This window comes from Mirounga angustirostris, unplaced genomic scaffold, assembly GCF_029215605.1.
Source record: "Mirounga angustirostris isolate CCGP_5_RB_7025 unplaced genomic scaffold, mMirAng1.0.hap1 SCAF_12, whole genome shotgun sequence".
Lineage (NCBI taxonomy): Eukaryota > Metazoa > Chordata > Mammalia > Carnivora > Phocidae > Mirounga > Mirounga angustirostris.
The window spans coordinates 79,634,537-79,660,682 of NW_026991720.1; the positions used below are offsets into that span (position 1 = coordinate 79,634,537).

At 35.5% G+C, this 26,146-nt stretch overlaps 1 protein-coding gene across 1 annotated transcript in view; it reads left to right on the plus strand.

Moving 5' to 3' along the window:
• PCLO (piccolo presynaptic cytomatrix protein) overlaps positions 1–26,146 on the plus strand; it is a 398,901-nt gene that overhangs the window by 322,644 nt on the left and 50,111 nt on the right. The window contains exons 16-20 of the mRNA XM_045864796.3: positions 9,102–9,195; positions 10,344–10,415; positions 12,366–12,546; positions 14,174–14,368; positions 15,594–15,776. Coding sequence (XP_045720752.2) covers positions 9,102–9,195; positions 10,344–10,415; positions 12,366–12,546; positions 14,174–14,368; positions 15,594–15,776 — 725 coding nt within the window. The remainder of the gene's footprint in view (positions 1–9,101; positions 9,196–10,343; positions 10,416–12,365; positions 12,547–14,173; positions 14,369–15,593; positions 15,777–26,146) is intronic.

Below are 26,146 nucleotides of genomic sequence, written 5' to 3' on the forward strand. Positions count from 1 at the left end.
ATTTGGACCCAACGGATCATTATACCTTATCTAAATAACTTACAGTAGCCAAATTAGCATGATGGAACCAAAAGTAATCACAACTGGAGGTATAATAAAAAGAATTTGGGGCTGGTAATTTGAAGGCTCTGGTTTTATTTTTATTCATTTTTCATTTAACTTGAGGAGTGACATTTGAATATTACTTTTTCCTTGGAAATTTTGAATTGTTGCACATGAGTAGAAAGAATAATGTAATGACCCACCACATACTCGTTACTCGGCTTCAACAATTATTTCCTAGCCAATCATGTCTCATTTTTACCCTCATATACTCCCTCTATACAGATTATTTTAAAATAGATCAAAAACTAATAATGTACTATATGTTGGCTAATTGAATTTAAATAAAATAATAGATCTCAACTCAATATCTTTTTTCTGCAAATATTTTACTATATATTTCTAAAAGTTAACTCATTTAAAACAATCGTAATACCACATATAACCACTGTAATTTTAAAATGTTTAAATCATTCCTTAATTTCCCCAAATGCCTCATAATAATTTCCTATTTGGTTTGAAGACCTAATTGATATTTATAGAACATTCTTCCCATCAATAGCAGAATGCGTATTCTTTTCAAGTGCGCCCAAAACATTTGCCAAGATAAACTATATCATGGGCCATAAAACAAACCACAAAAAATTTAAAAGCGCTGAAATCATACAAAGCATATTCCGTGACTATAGTTGGTTTGTTTGAACAGGATCCAAATTAGAGTTATATGTTACCTTTGAGTCTGCTGCTTGTTGACTAATTACGTCACCACCAGCAGATCACCATTTCTTTTGAGATTAATTTTTCTTGTCAATATTGACAGAGCCAAGGGAACAGAGCCAATAGTTTTATCTGTCAAGAAATCAAATAATACTCAGAAAATAGTCTGCAAATTTCCAGGTGTTATATCAAATTAAGTATACAGCCTTTAATTTTATCCTAATAATTTTACTTAGAAATTTAGAATTGCTGGTTTTGTGATTCTAGTTTTAATTTGTTGAATTTAATTTATAGGGGTCACCAGTAGAGCACAGGAAAGGGGAGTTTTCATTTTATGTTCATTTAAATCTTTAGTAGTTACAACTGCAATTTGGCTACCTTTTTTAAATAGGAGTATAACTACAACAAACTGATAACTTCATTCTGCCTTTGATTGGGTCATTAGACCTTCCGTGTTAATATTATGGGACAAGAGGTAATCACTGCCAAGGGTATATCCCAAATTAGCATTTGCTAATGAATGAATGAAAATAAAGCAGTGTCTTTTACTTTCTCTCTTCTCTAATAATATCCTGGAGAATATCACCTTTTGTACTATATGAGAGTGCCTATCTTTTATTTATTACAGGATATGTTTCATTAGACTATTACATACTTGAATAACCCGAAAGGGCAGGCAGATAACATGAATATGTCAGTCATTCTGGGGTGAGTAACAGTGAAGGAGGGAACTATAGTGAAATAAAGAGTGGGTTTCCCACCTGAAGCCATCTCTACATATTTTGTCCGACAAAACATGCCTGCTGGGTGGGATTTGCCCCAGAGGGAGCTAATCAACTACCCCTATTCAATTCGTAAACCTTTCCTTAAATTATTCCTACGGTTTACAGTGGCCAAGGCGTTTGGCTGTTATATGGCTTAGAGCTGTTATTTTCACTGTAGCTCTAAGTCTCTTTTCTGCCTCATGTTATTTATATGTCACGGTGTACCTCCTCCCGTTATTATTCTCGTATTTCCTTCCTTATTTCTGTTCCTAACTTTTTTCTTCCTGTCTTTCCGACTTGCCTGTTGTATCCTTCACTCTCGCTCTCGGAATCAATGCAGTCAAGTCATGGTTGTCCAGAATGCAAGGTAGAGTTGGTTCTCTTTCAGTGTCAAGCTATGCTGTAATGTCTAGAGTTTTATTTTTTGCCTATTTGTGTACATTCACCTGCAGTTTGACTTGACAAAGATGTAATCTGCTTCTTTTTACATGTTGGTATCTATTGAATTAGGCTACCAGCAAATTGTTCTGATTACATTACCAAACAGGTTTGGCATATGTGTGCCATAGAACGTTGAAAAGTAGAAAATATTAAAAACAGAAAAATATGAATAAGGAAACACCACCCTGAAAATAGATGTAACTGGTTTTCATATGTAATTTGTCCACTAAAATTCATTTAGCTTCTCATGTGATAACCATGGCTTAAGTTCTCCTGGGTCTTCTATTACAAATAAAAATAAAATCTAGAGTCATTTTTCACAAAAATTAACTGACCTTCCAGATTCACTGGGCATGAATCTCATCCTAAACACCGTAGCTCTCGAGTCTTTTTCCCTTAGTTAGACCTGATATTGAAACATTTCCATGCCTTTATACCTTCTGCACCACAAAGGCATTGCCATGCAATAGGATGCCGTAGTCGGCCTTCTCTGGCACACTGGCAACAACATAAGAGCATCCTCCTTTCTGTGCCATTAGTAGGAAACTGTTTTCTAATAGAGCTCATAACGTGGTACATCATCCCATGGTCATCTAAGGGTATCTTTTAGATACATAACTAAGAGCATTCTTTTGCACATCTCATTACATTATATATTAAATGCGTTGTTTGGTTGGGGAGGTGAATCTTGCACCATCTGTAGCAATGGATGATGGGAATTTTAATGCCACCCAGAATATTAATGGTACAGGATTTGTTTTTGTCTGCAACATTAAAATTTGACATCTTTAGTAATCCTGACAAGCTGATACCCAAAAGAGGTTGTTTCTGCTTTGAAAGGCATAGATATTTAAATATTGTAAGGACTAGGATTAGTCACCACACCCTTTCTAGTGGCCAGAAAGGTTGTGTTTCCTTGCACACATAACCATGGTAAATTTGATACTGTGACAGTTTGCTTGATATGACATCCTTCTCAGGACAGCATCCAGATCTCTCATCCAGATTGGTCTCAGACCGAAATGCAAAATTATTCAGTTGAAAGAGACAGTGTCATTTTAAAGCTTTTTTTTTTTTAAGATTTTATTTATTTATTTGACAGAGAGAGAGATCACAAGTAGGCAGACAGGCAGGCAGAGGGAGAGGGAGAAGCAGGCTCCCTGCTGAGCAGGGAGCCCGATGCGGGGCTCGATCCCAGGACCCTGGGATCATGACCTGAGCCGAAGGCAGACGCCTAACCATCTGAGCCACCCAAGCGCCCCGAGATAGTGTCATTTTAGAACAGACATTATCAGTCACTTTATTCAGAACCTTCCTATCCTTTATCTAGAGAAACTGAGGGGAAATTGTCAGAATGACAATAATTGTCAGTATTTAATTTAGAAGAGAGCATGTTTTGTAAACATAAATAATGCTTGAAACAGTCTGGGGTGTGCTGGTTACAATTTCAAAGATCTAGAAGTCACTTTCTCATCCTATGTTTCATCTAGAGGTCACTTCCATCATCTTTTTGAGAACTGTCAATGCAAGAAGGAACAATAATGACAAGGTACTGACATTTTAATTTTGGCTGAGGAGGCCAGTGAATAAAGTCCTAAAGAGCTTGGGTTTGGATTTCAGCCCTGCCTCTTAGAAGTTGTGAGGTTTCTCTGAAACGACTTCCTCTTCTGCTAAATAAGAATAATAATACCTCCCCTCCCAGGTTTTTTGTAAAACACAGAGTAATACACCAAAAGTGATAAGCGTAATGTCTGACACATAATAGGCTCTCAATAAATGGTGCTTGGTATTATCGTCAGTATTACGTACAATTACACTCTCTTAGGGCATACCACTTAGAATTTCCCAAAGCAACTATAAAATTGGCCTAAAATTGTTGTGATATGTGTATATATACAAATATATATAATTTATATACAGGAAATATATATATATACATTTAAATTGAGGTGAAGAACTTTAGATTGCAGGGTAGAGTATAGGGAAGACAACCTAGACACTTCAGCTTATGAAGCCTGCAATTAAGAAAGTTGATGGATTATTCTTATTTTATGATTGGCTATATCAGGTCGCCAGTGGTCAGTTATTCCTACAAAAAAGTGATGTGGAATGCTTGGGCTACAGAATTATACAAAAGCATTTAACGGTATATAGGAAACCAAACAACTTTGTTTTCTTCAATCATAAAATGTACCACATTTGTCATCCTTAAAATTAAAAAAGAAAGAAAGAAAGAAAGTCCTGTTCACTGATAAGAATTTCACTGGTCCAATTTTCTCATCTCTCATTTCCTCTTCCCACCCTCGGATCAATATACTCAGAAGCTCTGAAAGCCCAACTGTCAGCCCTGAGATGAAAGGAAACAGGAAAGAGCCTATAAAGAGTGCATGAACTCAATACTTGTCCCTGGCTAACTAAGAAATGGAAATGAGCATATCTGAAGGATCTCATTCTGGTTTTCTCTCATTACACTGTTTGACAAAGTGCAGGCTTTTTGCCACGAATGAGATTTTGCTCTGACTGAAGCTGATTTTCACTATCATGATACCTGGAAGTTCAGTTCCAGCATGGACTTTCTCTAAACCGCCTTGTTAGCATATCAGACTATTCCCTCCAGGACCTCTATAAAGCAGGTACAGGTGTTGCATGCATTGACAATTCAAAGGCCAGAGCTTGTTTCATTTCAATAGATTTTAAGGGGAAAAAAATAGAAGTATATTTTAAGGACCCATGCAATAAACATCTCTTTAGCACAAACTGTTCCAAACACTGTGTGAGCTGCTGAGGGTAGAACTGACAAATGGCCACATAGGCTCTGACTTCAGGGAGCACAGACAATCAAGTGATGTGCCAAAAACACATTACTGCACAGAAGAATAGGGCTTATAAAACGGGATATTATCTGAGCTGCTTTCTAAATTAAAGAAAAATCCTTAGAAGAGTAATTAAAAATAAATTGTGCGTGCGTGTGTGTGTGTGTGTGTAATTTCCAATAAAGGAAAACCAAATAAAACAAGAGAAGTGAAAACCTTCAATATTTTAGATAATTCTATGAAAGCAAAATACAAAGACGTCATCATATTCCATTCATTCATCTTTCTTATTTTTTTTGAAATTAAAAAGAGAAACTCAGAAAACTCTTTTTCTGCTAATATAGGGGAGAATAATTGAATTTCAAGTATCTTTTTCTGTCTGTCTTAAAAGTATTATCTACTTATGAGAAAGTAACTGGTCAATAATTTAAAAAATGAAAGAGAAAAGAAGTTAGTCAAAACTTCAAGGAAATGAGGGTTAATTTTTTTATTAGCACCGTGCCCCATCTTGATTAATTGACTATTTATTTTCCCTTCTTAAAAAACTTCTCTGATTATTAGATACGGCCTAATTGTCCTACTATAATATCATTATTGCAATTTTCCCGTGAGGGAATATAGTGTGTTTTCCAGACAAAAAAGGGAAAGGAAAATGAACTCTACTTTTTTCTCAACCTAATTTATGCTCACATTTAAGAATCCCACTGCTAACCTGCTCATCTTCAACTTGTCAGTCCAGATTTTGATGTGGTTGTGAGAAGTGCTGAGTTTTCAATTTTGTAAAGTGGCAGCACAGCCCATTGGGATCATGCTCAAGATGGTCAGTTCGTGGTAGTTATAAAGCAAGTGTTATTGAAGGAATGGCTTTGTGCGATCATCTCTGCATAACATTCAAGTCCAAAAAAAAAAAAACAAAAAAACTGCACAGGATTGCATTATCATTTACACAGTTCCACCAGAAATAGTGGAGGCAAGTTGTGAATTCCTACATTAATCCAGACCTTGAGTCTGGAGAGAATTGAAGAATCAAACTCACTAATAACCTAAAATTCCCCCCAACTGTGGTTATTTCTGAGCGGATCTGGGCAAGAATAAATATTTGTAGTAATTATCCTTCATTCCACAACACTCTTTTAGGATATACTAGTCAGAATTTCCCTGAACAACTCTAACGCTGGCCTAATTTTTTATGATATGTGTATATATACACACATATTGTATGCAATTTCTATTACACATATAGGAGAGCAACCAGTTTCCCTATGTTTGAATCATGGTCCTACCAGTTAATAACTATGCAGCCTTTCCAACATACCTTAATTCTACTGAGCTTCATTTTTTTCCATCCAGTCTCATAGAATTGCCATGAGGATTAAATGAGTTAACACATAAGAAGCTTTTAGAACTCTGCTTGGGAAAAACTAAGCTTTTAATGAATGTTAGCTGTTTTTATTTTAATGTGCTTACTTTATAAATTGCTTTTTCATACATGAATTAAGAACTTTTGCTAAATGTAAAAGTGAAAAAATGACAAAATATGCAGGTGAAAAATTATAGTAAATTACTCATAGATTCAGAAAAGATGATGAATAATGAATTATTTGGAAGACATTTAAATATTACAGACTATTTTCATATATATTGACATATCTAGGATTTTAGTGAAGTACTTGAGTTTGCATTTGACATTAATTACCATCTTTTTAAAAAGTTATGCATTTAATTTTTCAGCATTGGAAAAAAATAATTTACTACTCTTCCAATGTATTATGAATCTTATCCTTATGTTTCCTCACGATCTCATTACCTTAGTAACAAAGGCCAAAACAAATAGAAGCCTTAAAACTTACACTGCCATGCATTTTTCTTCTAAGTATTCCTGCCTAGAAAAGTAGCCATGAATTCTAAAGGAGTAACCAAGGCTTGCTATTATCTTGAAAATGGTCACATCCATTCTTCCTATGTCATCATAAAAAAAATCAAAAACATAAGCTATAAAGGAACATAGTTTACCAAAGTTATTTTGAATTTGTATTGTAAAATATTTCAAAAATCACTGAAAATTATAGAAAATAACAAATACCTGTGTTCTTGCCATTTAGTTCCATCAAATTTTAATATTTTGCTATCTAGGCTTCATTTTTTTAATTAAAAATATTTTATAAGTACCCTCTGAAGCCCTCTGAAACCATTCCCCTGTCCACCTGAGATAACCACAAAATAGAATTTATTACCTATAATTCCCAAACTGTGTTACGATATTTTATGTTTATTTTATATCCATGTATTCATAAACAGTTTACTGTATTATTTCACATGATTTTAATTTTAAATCACAATAACTATAGTTATCCTTCTGTACATTTTTTTGCTCAACTTTTTTCAAGATTTATCCATCTTAATATATGGAAGTGTATATTTATTTTAACTGCTGCTTACTATTTCATTGAAAGAATATATCATAATGTATTTATATATTATCTTATTAACTTGCAATTAGAAACAATGTTACGATGAATGTTCTTGAACACATTCCTTGTGCACAGGTGGGAAAACTGTAAGGTGGAAGAAGACAAAGTAGAATTGTCTAGGTTATTTGGGTCCATAAACTTAAACTTCACCAGTTTCATCTAAAATTCATCTAAAAACTGTGTACAAATTTATACTGTCTACAGTCTATGAGAATTCCTGTTTCTTTAAATCCTCACATATGCATTTCCTCCAAATTTTTTGCAATTTGTCTTGAATGAAAAAATGGTCAAATCCTGCTCTTATTTTTACACAAATGAGTTGGTTAGAAGTGACGAGAGTGATGCTCTATTTCTTAAATTGGATTCAATTCACAATGGCTGACACATAGGGCCTTGGCAAACGTAAGTTCAGTGGTTTCCAATCTGCACCTTAGACTTACCTGGGAGATTTAAAAAAATTCTGATACTCAAGCCTCACCCCAGACCTACTAAATCAGGATCTCCTTGGAGGTGCAGAGCGGAGAAATATGGATGCAGCGCTGGGCCCTACTTGGTAGCCTCAGAACTCAGATTCCTAGGTGATCCCAATATGCAGTCAATTTTGGGAATTAATGCTGTTGCGTGTGGCTGATAAGAAAGAGAATAAAGCTGAAGAGAGAAGACATTCTAAAAGTGAGTGGTGAACTAGAGCTTGATTCTCAGTAACTCTATCTAGAACGGATAGAGTAAATTAGTGCTTGGGAAACAGTAGGAGGCATTCCAGGATGTGGCAGTGCTAGAGACCAGGAACTAGCAAGTGTGTCAGCCCATAGTTAGGAATAGAACAACAAATCAAGGGTCAGGATCCTGTCCCTTTAGAAAAGACAACGTGTAAAATCAGAGCACATGAAAGAACTCCAGATGAGTAGGTTGATTTTCAGGACTCTGCTGCCCACTGGAGCTGAAGTATTATCTAGAGCTCAGCTATAAGGTTAGGCAGAAAATTCGGGAAAAAGGCAGTGAGGATTGGATGAAGGCCTCATCTGTGTGGGTAACATTGGCTAATAGCAAACAACAATAATTCCAACCCCATCAGCCGGTTGATGTAAGTTATAGATGTTCTGTTTGTCTTAATTAGAATAGGTTTGGGATATAAACTTCTAACTGTTGCTCAGAGGGAATGGAAAAGTCAAGGAAAAATTCAAATGCCCCAAGTTATAAGGAATGAGGAACTATTTTGATCTGGTTTATAATGATTTATCTGGGCTATTGACATAAACTAAGAATTTATATTTAATTGCTTTATAACTAATATCCTACTTTACTAAGAGTGTCAAAATATACTTTAAATACAAGGTAACAAAAGTTCATGGAATTTCAGCTATAGCAACAAACATTTCTCATCCTTTCCTCAGTCAAAACAATTATTATAATTTTAAATAGGAAAAAAAAAAGAAAGACCATTTGGCTTTGTGGACATGATTAGAAGTAAAACTATTGGAAAGTGAAATACCAAATTATTATTTAAGGGAAATACTTAAATTATTATTGATGTTACCATATAGTTCATGCAGTTGTCTCCTGCATTCAGGAAAGAGAAAGGTTCTAAAATTATGGTATAGTTAGAACACCTAAAAGCTTTTCTTTAAAAACTGCTTTAGAGCAAATAAAACTAAAGGCATCCAACGTATTTTTAAATTGTCATTTTGTATTCAACTTAAAGTAAGGTTTTAGACAGGAAGGTGATGGGATGATTGCATAATGATTTAAAACAAAATATCATCTTAAAATGTCTGCATGCCCTCCCAGCTGACTATGAAGTCATCAGTTAAGGTGAATAATCAAGATAACTCTTTTTTTTTCTTCTAATTCAGTGCTGAGTACAAGAGGAGGACTAAATATGTTCAAAAAAGTCTTAATCCTGAGTGGAATCAAACAGTAATTTATAAAAGTATCTCCATGGAACAGGTATGCAATGATTAATTTTCTATGTGAGAGTTTTCGGCTAATATTAGAAATCTGATGACAAAATTATTGCAAGACTGTGGTCTATCAATTTTGCCACACAAACAAAAAGAAATGAGTAAAATAATAAATGTAGCCAGTGAAAGGAAATGGATACAGTGCAAAGTTACCATGAGTGTAAATGTGTGCATTTTGACAAAGCAGCCAAAAAATAAATAAGACCAATGGAACATTTGCCATCAATTATTGCAAAATCTTAATATTTCAACAGCCTGGGCCACATTTATCATATTTTAAGGGAAAATATTTTCCAACTGGCCATATACTTTTTATAAATTTTGGTCAATCACTTTCATTTTTTTCCAGTTTTACTGAGAAAATTGACATAATACATTGTATAAGTTTATGGTATACACCATAATGATTTGATATGTATATATTGCAAAAATAATAGGTGGCTGTATTTTGACTTTCACAAATAATACAAAGAAAATATTCAGTGTATATGAATGTGTTATTGCTCCAGGCAACATTTTAGGAATTCATCTCTTCTCTAAATCAAGGCCTCTTAAGAACCTGGCGTTGTGGGGCTAAATTGTACAGACCAAGACATACAGATGACTAGCCTAAAGGATTTTAAAGGAGATTTATGATTTGTCCTCTGGAAGATTTCTAATTTGATTATGAAGTTGAAGCTGGGTACAAATTGTAATCTGGGTTCTTGAATTTAAAATAAGTTAAATTTACCTGCAGAAATTAGAGAATGCTACTATATTTTTTGGTGATTTACTAAAACCAAAAAACTCCAATCTAAATATTTTATCCAAATAACCTAGACAGTTTTTCATCCTTTAAATTCCATGTATTTAAAGAGCATTTGTAGATTCTACTTTTTTTTTTTATAAAAATCGAGAGTGGGGGCTTAGAATAACAGGGAATTAGTAAAAGTTTGAGGTCTCATGAACAAACAGTAGGTTGGACTATAAAATCATTGATATTTTATATAATATTTGATATAAACCTACATTTTAGATAAAATCTGAAGACTTTTTACACAAATGGAAAGAGTTCAAGGAAGTGAAAATAAATGAATCTATAATAGAGTGTGATGAAAACTTCTGGGGTTAATAACATTTTGATTTAAACTGTAGCTCAAGAAGAAAACACTGGAGGTGACAGTCTGGGATTATGATAGATTTTCTTCCAATGACTTTCTTGGTGAGGTGAGCATCTGATTTCCTTTTCTTCATTTGCTTTCATTATAAACCACCAATTAAAATTTATTGATACAAGCATATTTCTTAAGTTTATTAGATAATCATTTTAGTTAAAGCCCTTTGGTGGATAGGATATATTTCCTGATTTATTCTTTGACTGGATGAATAGTAATTTGAGAAATGGTTTTCACTCTATCATTTGATGTACTTTAATTTGTAGATGAATTATTGTTTTGCTGGTAGATATATAATCATGCTGTGAATCCAAATTTGAGATAAATTATTATAAAATGAGCTAGATTTTTAAAATGCATTTTCAGGTATTTAATTGCTCTTCTTCACTGCATCTATCAATGACTTGATATGGCATTCTGCATTGTTTATTTCTTTTAAGTATCCCATGAAAAATCTCTCAAAATATTTTACGAGGCAAAATAGAAGTAGGAGAAAACAATAAAAATCAGTTTTATATAAGTTCACATGGAATCTACCCTAATCATGAAATCTGGCAGAGTCAGATCCTATGTTTTTTTTTTTTAATCTATAGTATTTCAAAAAATATATTTAGTAATCTTTACTTAAAGCAGAAGTTATGAATTAATGTTAAAAAATAAATCCTCTCCAAAAATAAAATAACACCTAGACAATATGATGTCCCTTCCCAGAAACAATAGAAAACAGTTGTTTAGTCTAGGTGACACGAGACCTTGTTTGGTTCCAAGACTCCACACTTTTCTTTACTATCAAAATTAGGCCATTTGACCTTTACTTGCAGGCTCCATGCTGGTACAGTCCCTGGTACTAATCTTGATCTTTGGACAGTTCTAGAATGCAGTATTCTATCAGACTTAATGTCTCGTTTCAGAAAACTGATTTATTATAGTCCTTGTAATTTATTGTTGACATGAACCTAGAGCATATATCCATTGTGTTGGTTCTCGTTTTTTTTATATCTCATCAAATTTAAAAATGCCAGCAATTGTAAAATGGGATATTACTCATGAACCACTAAGAAAGAAAAAAATGCTGCCAGTCAAACCATGATACAGTGCTTTCTCATCATAAATTGTTAGTCATATCCCTATTTCAAATATGAGTTAAAGTATGTTTTAAAATACAGGGAATTAGTCAGTAATTGCAAATTACCCATTCTTTTTTAGTTTGTCCCTCTCCTAACTAAAAGCAATCTTTAAAAATGATATCCGCGTTTAAAAAAAAAAGATATCCAAGTTTAGTACTAAAATGTGTTCATTTAGTAAAAGAGAGCTTTCATTCATAAAGAGATTGAGTTGTGACTACCTTTTCACATCATCTCCAAATAATTTATAGTCGAAGATCTTATGCAGTTCAGTTTAATCAAATGTTCATTTTAAAATATATATATATTGGGCGCCTGGGTGGCTCAGTTGGTTAAGCGACTGCCTTCGGCTCAGGTCATGATCCTGGAGTCCCGGGATCGAGTCCCGCATCGGACTCCCTGCTCGGCAGGGAGTCTGCTTCTCCCTCTGACCCTCCCCCCTCTCATGTGCTCTCTCTCATTCTCTCTCTCAAATAAATAAATAAAAACTTTAAAAAAAATAAATAAATAAAATAAAATATATATATATTTATTTGAGAGAGAGAGTACACAGTGGGGAGGGGCAATGGGAGAGCAGAGCAGAGCCCAATGTGGGGCTCGGTCTCACAACCCTGAGATCATGACCTGAGCCAAAACCAAGAGTCTGATGCCCAACCAACTGCACCACCCAGGTGTCCCTAATCAAATGTTTATTAAGCATCTAATATGCACAAGATGTTGTTCCCAATGTCATGGGTAAAGAAAAATGAGGAGGACAGCCTTGTCATCCTCAAAGTCATACTATGTCTTTTGGCTTATATCCTTGAGTAAATTTCAGATCACAGATAAAAGTAATCGATGAATTATATCAATTTCATTGACTTACTGCATTTTTTCAGGTATTGATTGATTTATCTAGCACATCTCATCTCGATAACACTCCAAGATGGTATTCTCTCAAAGAACAGACTGAAAGTATTGATCATGGCAAGGCTCATTCCAGCCAGGGCAGCCAACAGTCTCCAAAACCATCTGTCATCAAAAGCAGAAGCCATGGTATCTTCCCTGACCCATCCAAGGGTAGGAGATATTTCAAGTAGAAAAAGCTTTTTTCTATTTGTTCACTCAGTAACTTCTTGAATATGAGTGCCTGTGTATTTAATATATTTTACAATGTTGGATTCTATTGGAAAGTATGTAATATAATATCCTGCAAACAGTAATGGATATGGAATCAGGAAAAATGGGCTTCAATTTCAGATCAGCGCATTATCAGGCTTATGACTTCGTGATCTTCACCTCTTCGACTCTGGTTTTCAACCAATACAACGGAGGGAGTTGGGCTGTATGAGCTGTTGGATTATTTCCAGCTCTCAAAATCCATGATAATACGATTTTATCAAATATGTTGGGGTATTTCATAAAGAAAAATAAGAATCCTCAACAGTCCATTGACTAGACATACTCATTACCATTTATGCATATTTCTTCTCATTGTTTAAACCCCTATTTTTCATAGGTATATTCTTACTCATATATTATATATGTAATATATGAGCATATATAATTTTGCATCCTGCTTTTTACTTACCATACCAAGAACATTTTCCCTATGTCACCAAAACAACTGGTATGTTGAAATTTACCTAAACCTTTCCTAAATGTTGGCCTCGAGCTAATGCTATGATTTTTTTAAACCACTATCATTATTTTTGAAATGGTAATGTTATACATTGGGTTTGGCAATATACACAGCATTCCCATTTGAATGGGCTTTTCCTTTGAGAGGTTCATTGCCGATTATCCTACCACACAACATCAATCTTCATCATAAACCGAGTTACTGCCTAGATGAGATAACCATGTAGTATTTTACCTAGGCACCCTGAACTATTTTTAAGTGTCAACTCTAAATGTTTATACTGGACCTGAGTATTGCTCCCTTCTCTCCTCAGAAAGTACATCAAATTGAAAAGTGCTTCTTTGCACATTAGAAAGGAATGGGTCACAGGTGCAAGTGTTCTCGGAGATGGAAAACCACGAGGCCGAGTCCAGTAGGCCACTGAGTTGATATGACAAACCACGGGCTACCATGAGGGCTACAGATGACTTGTGAATGAGCTTTATAGATCATTTATGGATCCCACTTGGCCAGATCAACTCTACCCTGATTAACTTCCTGGAAGATCATTAGCATAAAGACCTCTCTCTCTGTCTCTCTCTCTCTGATGGCCATAGTAAATGTGGGATCTCTATATACATTCTCTGAAATCCCCTGAGACGCGATTCTCCAGTCTCCACTGTTAATGTGTCCCGGTGACGCACACCCCTCCATCCGAGCATTCCCTGCATTTTCACTGGAAACTCCTCTGTGGCCGTGGGAGCCTCTTGTCTCTTGCCTGGTCCCTCCTAGAATTAGCAGTTGCTTGGCGATACGGAAAGTTAACATACGCATTTCCATGAGGCTGGTTAGATGTATGTCCTCTTCTCAGACTTCTGTCTTCTCGACATGACTATCCTTTTGACGTTCCTCCCCACAACTGTCCCCCCAATGTTTCATCACATCGCCCAGTGACAAGCAGTTGCATAAATGAGCCCGAAAGGAAACAGAATTAACATAAATCTTAGTCTCAAATTATGTGAGACCAAGCTTGCCAGGGGGAACGCCGGAGCGCTGTTAACTCACGTCTCACCCTCTTGTAACCAGACATGCAGGTTCCCACCATTGAGAAATCCCACAGTAGTCCCGGTAGCTCGAAATCCTCCTCCGAAGGCCACCTGCGCTCTCACGGACCGTCGCGCAGTCAGAGCAAAACCAGCGTCACCCAGAGCCACCTGGAAGATGCAGGGGCTGCCATAGCTGCTGCCGAAGCCGCAGTGCAGCAGCTCCGCCTGCAACCAAGTAAAAGACGCAAATAAATTCCTCAGCATGGCAGCTTAGTGTTCATCTGTCGCCTCTCTCTCCTGCTGTCCTTCCCCGTTCGCTTTCCGTGTTCTGGCAGACCCTGCTCCCCCCATCCTCTGTCCCTCTGTCCGTGTCACAACAGTACCAAGACCTAAATCTGCTCTTTCTTACTTCGATTTTTCGTTGCGTTTATTTATTTACGTGGACGGCAATAAAACTGGCTGTTTCTTTCCCCTCCGTCTCCGCCATCCCTCCAACCTGGCTCATAGTATTTGGTGGCTGTGTCTGTGACATTTGCAGGCAAAGCAGTGTCGTGTGTCCTTTTCGTGTGCGCTTAAATATCCTTGAGAATCTGGGAATTATGAGCACAAGTGGCTGCCAGTTTTCCAGGCGTTACACCAAAAAAAAAAAAAAAAAAAGCACACACACAAGCATTTAGAGCAGATTAGAGATGAGATGCTTGCATCTGAAAACACTCAAAAATTGTGGGGCAGAAGAGTAATGCGACCAACAGTCGAATTCTCCAACCGAGTGGGGGGGAGGGGGGAGAAGGCCACTTCAAGCTTAGAAACCTTAATGAATTATGCATGTGAAATGTTGTAGCTTTCCATGTGGGAAACTTTCTAGTCTTTTAGTGGAAAAAAAATCTGTGAAGAAAATCATGTCTTATATTTTCCAAAAAGTACATAATATTAATTATATGTGTAGACATATGTGATGAGGCCATGTCCCCTCATTAAGGAGCACAGTCGGGTCCATTCTGTTGGATCACACTTTGTATATGATATCAGAGAATTTATAGGCTATTTTCTTTTCTAACCACTGGAAGTCCTTATACAGGCAAGAGGCCGATTAAAGAATCACAACTCACCCATCTTAATTGCTGTATTTTCATTTAATTTGCGAAAATGTAGTCAGTCGATATGGAAAAACTGAACGAGTACAGAGATCATACAAACGGAGCTGCCCTTTTGCTTTCAAGCAGCCTTAGCCAGATCATGGAGAGAGATCGATGTTATCCCCATCTCCCCAAGTCTTCATTTCCCGAGAAACAGCCAGTTTTAACCCCTCTAGTGCTGTGCATGTGGTGTCGTTTTGGCATTTGAAAACACAGCCTCTTGAGATGGAGCAAAAGATCACTTCTGTTTGCATGAGTGACATTGAAGCTGGTTCCATCCGAGGATATGTACTCTGGGTTTCCATTCCACCCACACTGCCTCAGCAGCACATAAGAGCGGTCAGTCTAATCATGCCAGGAAGCAGCACAGACACAGCATAGCGGGCGTCCTCCCCATTCAGAGAACTCAGTCTGATAATCTGCCTCCACCAGCCAATGGCAACCAAGACCAAAGCCAGCTAGCCCTCAGGAAGGTGGTGTCTGATGGACCAGTCAAGCCAGAAGGAGGTGAGCAGAAAGGCGCTATGCAAAGCACACAGCAAGAACATCCCCCACATTTAAAGCCCTCATCTTTTAATTTTTTAGAGATTGTCTGATCAAATCTGTTTATCCACTTTTTGATGTGCTTTTGTGGGCATGGCATTTCAGGACTTCATCATCACTGTGTAAGTCCCCAAATCAGTCCCATAATATATGACTACAGTGATTTGTATTTTTCTATGCACTGGGCATCTTTTGACTTCTGTTGGGAACTAGATTAACAATATTCATATTGCAGAATGGAATGCATGCTACTAACCTAATCTGTTCAAGCATGACTATAAATATGTTGCATTGTGATAAAAGTTTAAACTGCTCAAAATTCAAATTAGCATACCAGTTGGAATGTAGATCAGTTTTTGTTGCATATTATTTCAAGTGTAACTTTTTAAAACTTCAGTGGATTCTGGAAATCCTTAGAGGAAAGTAAGGGGAAAATTGTTAATGCACTAATTCACCTTTACATGGTGAAAGTTCTCTCTTGATCCTACAAACAGACATTTTCCACTCATGTTTCCATAGCTGTTAAGTGTATCAGATGTGTTGGGCATGTGAATATCCAAGTGCCTGTGTAATAAATAAAGTATCTTTATTTCATTCATAAACTACTGGGTTCTGAGCCATTGTTATATGATGCAGCTTAAAATGAGTGTGTCAGTTTTTGCTTTCTCATTTGATTCCTTGCAATAGAGTATGGCTAGTTACTGTTCCATTGCTAGTGAGACCTCTATGATAGAACATTTTGGGAGTGGAACCAAGTTTGATGTTGAAACATCATTAGCTAGATGGAAAATTATGACCAAATGAAAGCACCAAGCGTACATAAACATGTGAGGGTGAATTGGGGTTGGGCTCTTCTAGGCAATACGTCCACAGTTTCTGGCTCCCACATCTGATCTACTCCACAGTCGTCTTGGGTTCCTGGATAGAGGAGGACAAATCCCCTGAGCCCTGGCTTTGGAGGTGCATCTAAACTTGATTCCGTAGCCGTGTTCAGAAAGGAAAACAAGTTTGTATCCATCCCTAGCCAGACCCCAACACTCCCGGAGTTTTCCCCAAAGAAAAGAGTATCACCACCAGTGATAGGAATCAAACGAGGGTGATTATAAAATTATCTTCAGATTTAATTCAAAAACACTTATAAAATAAAGGGTTTTAAAAAATAGGTTAGGGGCGCCTGGGTGGCTCACTTGGTTAAGCGACTGCCTTCGGCTCAGGTCATGATCCTGGAGTCCCGGGATCGATTCCCGCATCGGGCTCCCTGCTCGGCAGGGAGTCTGCTTCTCCCTCTGACCCTCCCCCCTCTCATGTGCTCTCTCTCATTCTCTCTCTCAAATAAATAAATAAAATCTTTAAAAAAAAATAAAAATAAAAATAAATAAATAAATAAATAAATAAATAAATAAATAAATAAATAAATAAATAATAGGTTAAAAAAATTGGATAGTGGTACCCCCTTAAGTCCCTTCCAACCCGAAAATACTTGATTTTACGATTTTCTACTTGTCCCCAAATTAAAATCAAGCTTTATACTTTCCTGTTGTATTTCTCTTAATTCTCCAAAATCTACCATTTTTAATACGTTCTTGTCCCAACAAATCAGATATTTAGGGGCAGTGGAAAATGTATGTGGCATAAAGCACAGTGATGTTTTCTGAATTAGCCAGGTAGTTATCCCCTGTGCATGGATTCCATTTTCTAATTAGCTTACTGTTACTTCCCAAAAGTACTTAAAATCCCTCCTCTTACCTTTTTCTCTATCAAATGAGCAGTTGGTTTCTTACAGTTACTCATTTTCGTACTTCAAGTATTCCATAATGATGTCACAGTAATGAAATGCTTCCCTATCTCACTCTATTTTAAATTATCATGATTTCAGTATTACTATGTAATATTTTGACTGATTTTTTTGACGTGGTTCTTAAAATTCATAGCAAAATATGTTTAATTCCCTTTCTTTGCGTAATGCTGTAATGGATATTCTCATCCACATAAGGTGCTGTGACTGAATCCTGGAGCCATTCTCTATTGAAATCAAGATAACATAACCTGCTTTCTTGTTTAATTTGGTACTGAAGATAAAATGTCGTTTTCTAAAACATAGTTATTTCCCTGCTACTGTAACTGTACCAAGAATATAATTCATCCATGCATTTTGCCAATTAAGAGTAAACATGCTATACGATTAAATTTATATAAAATGCTGTAGAATTAGTTTAAAGCGTAGAAAAATTGGTATGAGATGGAAACATACAAAGAGCCAACAAGTTCTCATTCACTAACTGCATAAATAAGTATTATTATTAACTTTAAGTGTTTAGATAAAAGCCTTCCATTTCAAACCTCACAGTGGAGTTCACACAGTCCCATCTGCATTCTGATGATAATGCCCTTCATTTGAACAGTTCTTCACATTGTATCGAGTGTTCTGTCACTCATCTTCTCATTTATCACACCTGGTAAAGGAGGTCTTCATGGCAGATATTCTTATCCCTGTTTTCTGAGTGAGCAATCAGAGAGAGGGCTGGGATGATGGATAGAATACACAGAAATTTCTAGAATTGGCAACCGGACCCTTGTTCTAGGCCTAAACCTTTGCTTCCTAAATACGTTGGCTCCTCTGAAATCAAACTCTTCTGAATTCAGTAAAAACAATTGTAATTTACATACTTGTTATTTGTCACTTAAGTTCTTACAAATGATGAGAGGTTGCTAGAAATGATGGCAGAATACAATTTAGACTTGCTCTCCCTACATGATCCTTTCTTCTGAAGGCTGAAAATTAAGCTGCCACAAACCCAAGGAAATGAATCCCTCTCATGCATGAACCCAGTGTGGCAGTAAGCAGAGTCTGTAGAGACTGTGGGTACATCTGTAGTCATTTCTATCAAGGGTGACAAAATTGTCCCTAAAGAGCCCTTCGAATGTTTCTTTGTGAACTTCTCAGCAGATTTCTGCCCGAAGTAGCATAAAATATGGGTCAAGCAAGAATTATGGAGTGAGCCAGAAAGAACTTTCTCTCTCCCCCCCGGGGTTTAGTTGCACACTAGGAACCGTGAAAAGAAAGATTAGACAGATTGTGCCAGATAATCCTGATGCCTAAACAACTCTTTTGTATTTAGAAATCCCTGGAAATGATTTTGTTCCAAGCCAGTTGGTTTGACTGAACACAGGCTCCACCATTTTAGAAGGTGACAGCAACCAGAGAGGAGAGTTTAAAAAATAGTTATTTTTTTTAAACCATACTCAAACTGAATCAGATTGAAGCGTTCTTTAAACCTTAGTTGACATCCACTATTTTATATTGTAAGTGCATTTTGAAATTCCTGAGTTATTCTTGTTTGATACTAAGATTTTATGTGAATTTTAAAATTAGGAACAGTAATAGAGGCTGAGGAGAAATGTCCCTCCACCCTGGGAAATGAGATAAGAGCCAATGGAACGGGTTGGAGAGGATAGAGCAGATGAACCATTGAATAAGTTGTGTGTGGGAATTATGATTAAGCATTCCTTGGAGTGGCCAAGTTGTAGGAGAAAAGCCTGAAGCTACTTCCACAGACCACTGCTGGAAACTCCACTTTCAATAAGGCTCATTTTCAGCACCTGTCACAGAAGAGTTTCATATCTGCAGGTTGTCGTGGTGAACTCTTACTAAGCCATCACTCTGTGGGAGCTGCTGTCTTGGGCAAGTGGTAGGGGGTGGCCGGGCTGGGAAGCGGGATGGGCACCGGGAGTAGAGGGTACTGTTGGTGACAAAGGGCGATAGGTAATCTGTGTCCCATTCTCTTCTGACTGGAAGTAGATGGTCACTTCTGGTCAGAAAGAATTTAGCGTTCTCTGTTTCTGGGAAGGAGAGGGTTCAAAAGGAAGTAAAGGAGAAATCAGAAGAGAAATCAAAGTGAGTTCATTTGGAGGTGAAGTCTTCCTGTCACGTATGTAAGAGGTTAATAAAAACAGATTTGCATTCTTCATTTCAATGTGTTCATGTAAAAATACAAACTTAAATAAAACTTTGGGTAGTTGAAAATGAAAAGAAAATTGAAACTGTAATGATCTGAACACAGTAAACATCCAACAAAGTCTGAGGGACTCAAATTGGATAATATCAGCTTTCAAAGTTATGTGCCTGTTTTTCTGGGGACGAGGGTTTTCTTTGTTGTCTGTGAAGATCAAAATGCTCTTCTAAATTTTTTTTAAGAGTTTCCATATTTTCTTAAGAATGATTACGCATTTTAAAATATTTCTTTAGTCATTTAACATTTTTTGCCAGGAATATCTCTGCTATACATGCAAAGTCACAGAGAGTAAATGTATATAGCTCTGACCATGTGACACTGTCTCTTGTTTATGGACGTTTATTCACAAAGGTGAATCCACCGATCTACTATCATGGGTACTTTTGTTCTTTTCCAGTAATAGCTGTGGGTCTGCACCACGCCATCCACATGTCTGGTTCACACTGGGGATTTATATGTTCATTTCATCTGACATGAATAACAAGACCAACTGGTCTACCCAAGTATCTGAGCTTGGCTTCAATATGGCTGCACCTTAGTCAAACGATCTAGCTATGGGCCTGTATAATTGGATGTGACCATGAAGACATGATCTAATTTTAACATGGCAAAGTCCCTTCAAATGCTGCTTATGATATAGTTTTAACAAAGTTCAACTTAATTTTTAAAATGCAAATTATTTGGGCTTGAAGAAATTATTTTTTAAAAAGTTACTTTATCAAATTACCACCAGGGAGCAGGACCCTGAGGAAATGAGACAGGCAAGTAAATGCTGATGGAGGAAAGAAATGAGAAGCATGGAGCATGAGAAGGCTGATGGGGACACAGTGCGGGACCCTGGACAAAAGGCACAATATGAGCATGGGGCTGGGAATGTGATCGCTTGGGTAGGCGGGATCATGGACCTGGGGGAAACACTACCTAAGGAGAGGCAGACGAATGTCAAAGGCACCATTGGGCTACTTAACAGTATTGCCTAAGTCCAAATATCTAACTATCCATGAATTACTTGATTTTTTCCACTTTTCATCTGCATGTACTACATTATGTAAAACCATGATAGTTCACCTATTCTGCGTTGTGCAAGATAATGGGAGGGGGTGGACAGATGGGGGGCTTAGTTAGTGGGATAGGATGAAAGGAACCTTCATGTGTACTGAGCCAGACTCTGAAAATATCCTTTTTTTCTTTTTCTTTTGTTACTGTGTTGAATGTATAAATATACAATTAATCGTTGAGGAGCCCCCCCCAAAAAAAATACTTACTGATTTTAAATGGAAACATATTATATCAGAAATGCAGAATTTTGATCAGGGTCTTTAGTTGTTTAGATATATAAATAGGAATAATGTAGACAGTCATAACTTCATAGCTCAATATATTTTAAGATACTGTAAGATAACTGAAGATTTCCATGGAGATACTGAAGGCTAAAAATTAATTAATTAAATTGATAATTTGAACAGTAATCAAAATATTGATATTACAGATCAAACAAAAACAGATACATTTTTAAGAAGAAAATGCTTGATAAAAGGAGCATGGCACCCTTTTTTTAAACTTATAAGCAAAACAGTGAACTAAAATTTCTGCCATATTTGTTTTTAAAAGAGTACAGGAACAAAATCCACTTTTCCTCCTGAACACATTTCAGACTGAAAGCCACATTATTTGAAGTTCTATAGGTCACATTATAATTTTACCTGACTATATAAAATGAATTTGGCATCTATAGAAAAAGGTATTAAAAAATGGACTTTTTTTACTATATATTTGAAACTTCTCTCTATATGGATCTATTACATGCTTTTAGTTTATTATAGAGCATTCTCATTGCTGATGACATTTCATAAAGTAAATCACTGTTGAGTCACTATTTTGGCTTCGTCCAACTATTAAGGTACCAGCAAATTAAAGACTTTATGTAGAGAAAACCCCTTTTTGGAAGAATGTGTGTTATTTTATGCCTGCCAAATATTATTTATTGTGGGTTTCTACAAACCATAAAGTAGTTTTTAAAGCACGAGTAGCACAGACAAGCATGACTTTTGATACATATAATTTTTAGTTCAGACCTTCTACTTTGTAGAGTTATGAAGTTCTGGATGGAACAAATTCCAAAGCTAGAGAGGTTAATAAGAATAATATCAATAATAATAAATCTTTTTAAGAAAGCCTAACAGCTTGACATTTTTTACTACAAGTATAAAATTAAAAAATGAAAGGCACGATAGAATAATCCCGTATATAGTGGTTTAAGATGACTGTCAAAAAAAGCTGATGCTAATTGGGTTCTTCTATTTTCATAGTTAATACTTCATTTCTATTATGGTAGATCTAGACCAGTAATTCTCAATGTGTGTCCCGGGGGCACTTTTAGGGTTTACAAGATGAAATACAAGAATATTAAGTGTTATTTGCCTTTTTCCCTCTCATTCTTTTTCATGTACACTGGGGTTTTCCTACATTTACATGAGAAGTTATGACATCATTGCTTTGAATGCTAATGGAATATGTGCTTATCAATTGCTTATTCTAAATTTTCTTCATTTTGAACATGATAAATATTGATAGATATAACTCAAATAAAATAAAGTTCTTAGGGGAATGCAATATTTTTTAAGAATATAAAAGCGGTCTTGAGATCAAAATGCTTAAGAGCCATTGATCTATATGAATGCACGGTCATAATCTTTCCAGTAGCCAAAGACAGTGGGTAACTGGAGGTTTCTTCCCAGATCTAATTGTCATATTTGTCTCTAAATTTCCTATGCTTTTTTTTCTCTTATATTGTATTCCAGAATCCCTTCTTTCCTTTCTCATCTAATGTTAATTTATAATTATTAAAATGGACAAATGACAGTCTTTCATTTAATATTTAAACTATTTTATTGGGCTTGATTTAGGTCAAATTATGAATGTATGTCCATATTTATTACTTACTACTTTCACAGTTTGACTGGTAAATTGCCTAATCAGCTTTAATCAAACTGCTCCCAACCTAAAATAGAGAGGGTGTATTATAAAGATAGAATACATTTTATTTGCATCCTTATCTTAAAGATAAGGCTGATTGGAAAAACAATTGTTATAAATAGTTTTCTTTTATCTTCTATTGTAGTATCCATATTACCGGTTTCATAGAGATCAAATTAATTTTGTTGGTGTAAGAAAAACTGAAGATCATCACACTGATTCAAATTTGAGAAAAAATTAAGTTTTTTAACCTCTTACCTAATTCTTGATTTTTAATTTTCAAGTAATAATTTAATGTGCTTTTAAGTAATTAAAGCTAGAAGGGAATTCTGAAAATATCATTTGTGGACAATATTATCTGAATTACATATATTAGTTGCTCATCATTTATTCATATTCATATATAATTTTTTTGAATGTTATGTTCCAGAACCTCCTCAAAGAGTTAGTGACCCTGTAGTGATCAAAACAGATGAAAATAACCGTCCCTGGGAATCTCCCATCCTAGTAATATTTATTGAATAACCAGTTAGATATCTGGGAAGAATTAGGAAGAACGGGAAAAGTGTAAGTTTTGCTCCACTGCGATTGAAAAAGAAAAAAATGCATAATCATTGTCTTAAATTTATATTCAATCAAACATCCTCATGTTTAGAAATATCTGGAAATATAATTAATTATATTTTTATTTGTCCTGGCTTTGGTTCTTCCTAATAATCTTTACAGTCCCCTAGGATATAACTACCTATAGGAGGAAAGAAAGTATTTGAAAATGATCTATTTGGGGAAAGTAGAGAGATTAATGAGATTAACTAGAGAAGTGAGATCCCATAGGATGGGACATGCATCGATCAAATAATTGTCCAAACTCCTCTTAATTCTGTGGCCACTGACTACATTTGAATGATATGAAAAATAATAGTATTTGTTATAATGTTAGCCATATAAATCAGTCTGCTTTGGGCAAAATGTTTATATAAATCAAACTATTTGGATTCCATTTAAGGAGAGCAGCCTTGTTATCTACATGTTCTTGATCTAAGTTAGCAATTTCAGGATTATGTAAGAACATTTTTCAAAACATTATTTTTAAATTGCTTTCCACTCAAACAATCCTGCATGTGTTGCAAGCAAACTGCAAGAGAGAGAATACTTGTTCAAAGTAGAATTAAATGAATATTGTAAAAGTAAGAGCTTCTCTTGAGAACTTAATTCAAATCTTGCATTTTTTCCAAATATGATTCTCCCTATTAATCTTTTAAAGATAAAATCTTTATTGTGTTGTAACAATTATGTTAGCATATTTTAGCACAAAACCAAAACTTGGTACTTAATATAATTCTTTGTTGATTCTATCTCTTTGAACACAACTAGAATTATAGCCTAAATCTATTAAAGATAAAATGATTTTTTAAAATTTTCATTTATGATAATATCTTAATCGAGCTTTTTTCCAATAGTTACTAGGAAATTTTCGTTTCCACTTAAATTGTATTCATTTTAGATATTTTAAATATTAAAATGTTGGTATTAGTTTATTTAGTAAACTTAAATATTAAACAAATATTTTATTTACTTCTTTGAAAACTAGTTCTGAACCAAAAAGCTTAAAAAAGGGAGATGTACTTAAAAGACAACATTCTAGCAAAAATATAAGAACTATAGCATAATGAGCCATCACATATATTTATGTAAGAAAAAAATCCTCTCCACTATGTTATTAGTTTAATTTTACTCTCACTTCCAAACACCTCTTACACTAAAGTTATGTATTACTTCTGTTCCTGGAAGTTATCATTAATCCCATTATCTACAAAGCTAGAGAGTGTATGATTAGTGAGTATGGGAAATACCTGCAAATTACTGATAGCATTAGATAAAAACAGATTGAAATGATTATTGAAACATCTTGCAAATTCAGTCCCAAGGCCTATGTGGATGGAGAAGGAAGAGTGTGAACGAGACTAAGCTTTACTACCTTTCCTGGATTTTAGCAAATAAGAGACCTCACACCTCTTTTCTCTCTGAGAGAAGCTACCATGTGAATATGGAGTATCTTAAGGGACATACTTTGATTGTTTATAAGGAAAAAGACATTGTGACATTCCATTTCTCATGGTTTGTTGTAACTTTGCGAGATTATATTCACCTGTAATTTGCCATTTTAAAGAAATGACGTAGAAGTCTGAGCTGTTTTTAATACTTTCATTTGTAAAAACTTGTAATTTGGAAGTATGTGGAAACTCCTACAAGTGGCTGTATTGAAAGTACCCATGCCATTTGGGGGGGGGAGGGGCTGGTTTCTTTAGAATTTTTCCAAATCAGATGATGAATATCCTGAAGTAATATTAAAAAGTATTAAATTTCTAACGTCCTTTTTCATTTTAATACCCCTAAACTGTCATAGGGAACAGAAAATGTGATTGGACCTAATTCAAGGGAAAACTTACCAAATCATGCTGGTAACAATTGAACTTAGAACCTGACCTTTTCAGGTTCACATTCAAAGCAAATCAACAAAGGAGATAAAACTGCAAGATCTCATTAGTAAAAATAACAACCCGAAAAACAGCAATAAGAATAGAAAGATAGAGGGAAGGGCAGTGGGGAGAAAGTAGAAAAGGTCACCAAATAATGTCCAGCTAGGTTAAAGTTAAAGCTAGCAAAAGAAAAAAATATATATATATATGCTATAAATACGTAATATCTAAAATAGTCATTTCAGTTCCATTATTAAGCTACCGAAATAAACAAAATCATTATTGACTGACTTATTTTTGATCTCTGAAGATAATACTGTATCCACCAAATAATTTGGGAAATTATAGACTACCAACATCATAAATTATTCCTAAAATATTTGGATATATCTTTGAGCTGGACCAAGGATTTAAACCAGCGATAGAACATCACAGGCAGCAAGGCCGTGGTCCTGTATCCCAAGCCCGGAATTCTGAGGTAGGCAGAGACCTCACGATCTCACTTTGAGACAATTGGATGCGACAGAAAAGTGGATTAGCACTTTTTAGTTTTTCTTTTCTTTCTCTCCTTGATTAGTGTGTGACGCGGAACAAATCACTTAATCTTTCTAGGGCTTAGTTTTTCTATAGGCGAAATGATGGTTCTAGAGTTCTTGCCAGCTTTTAATTTCCATGGTTCCAAAATTATACAAAGTCAAGTCTACAATTCTGTTCCACAGACTGTGAGCCTAATGCTGCCCTCGTGTGGTAGGTACAGTGATAGATGTGCATTTTTAAGTATGGTTGAGGGGGGAAAAAACCAACAGAGCCAACTAATTGAAGACAGATGTGCAGTCAAAAAGACACTACCAGGTTTAATTAAGGC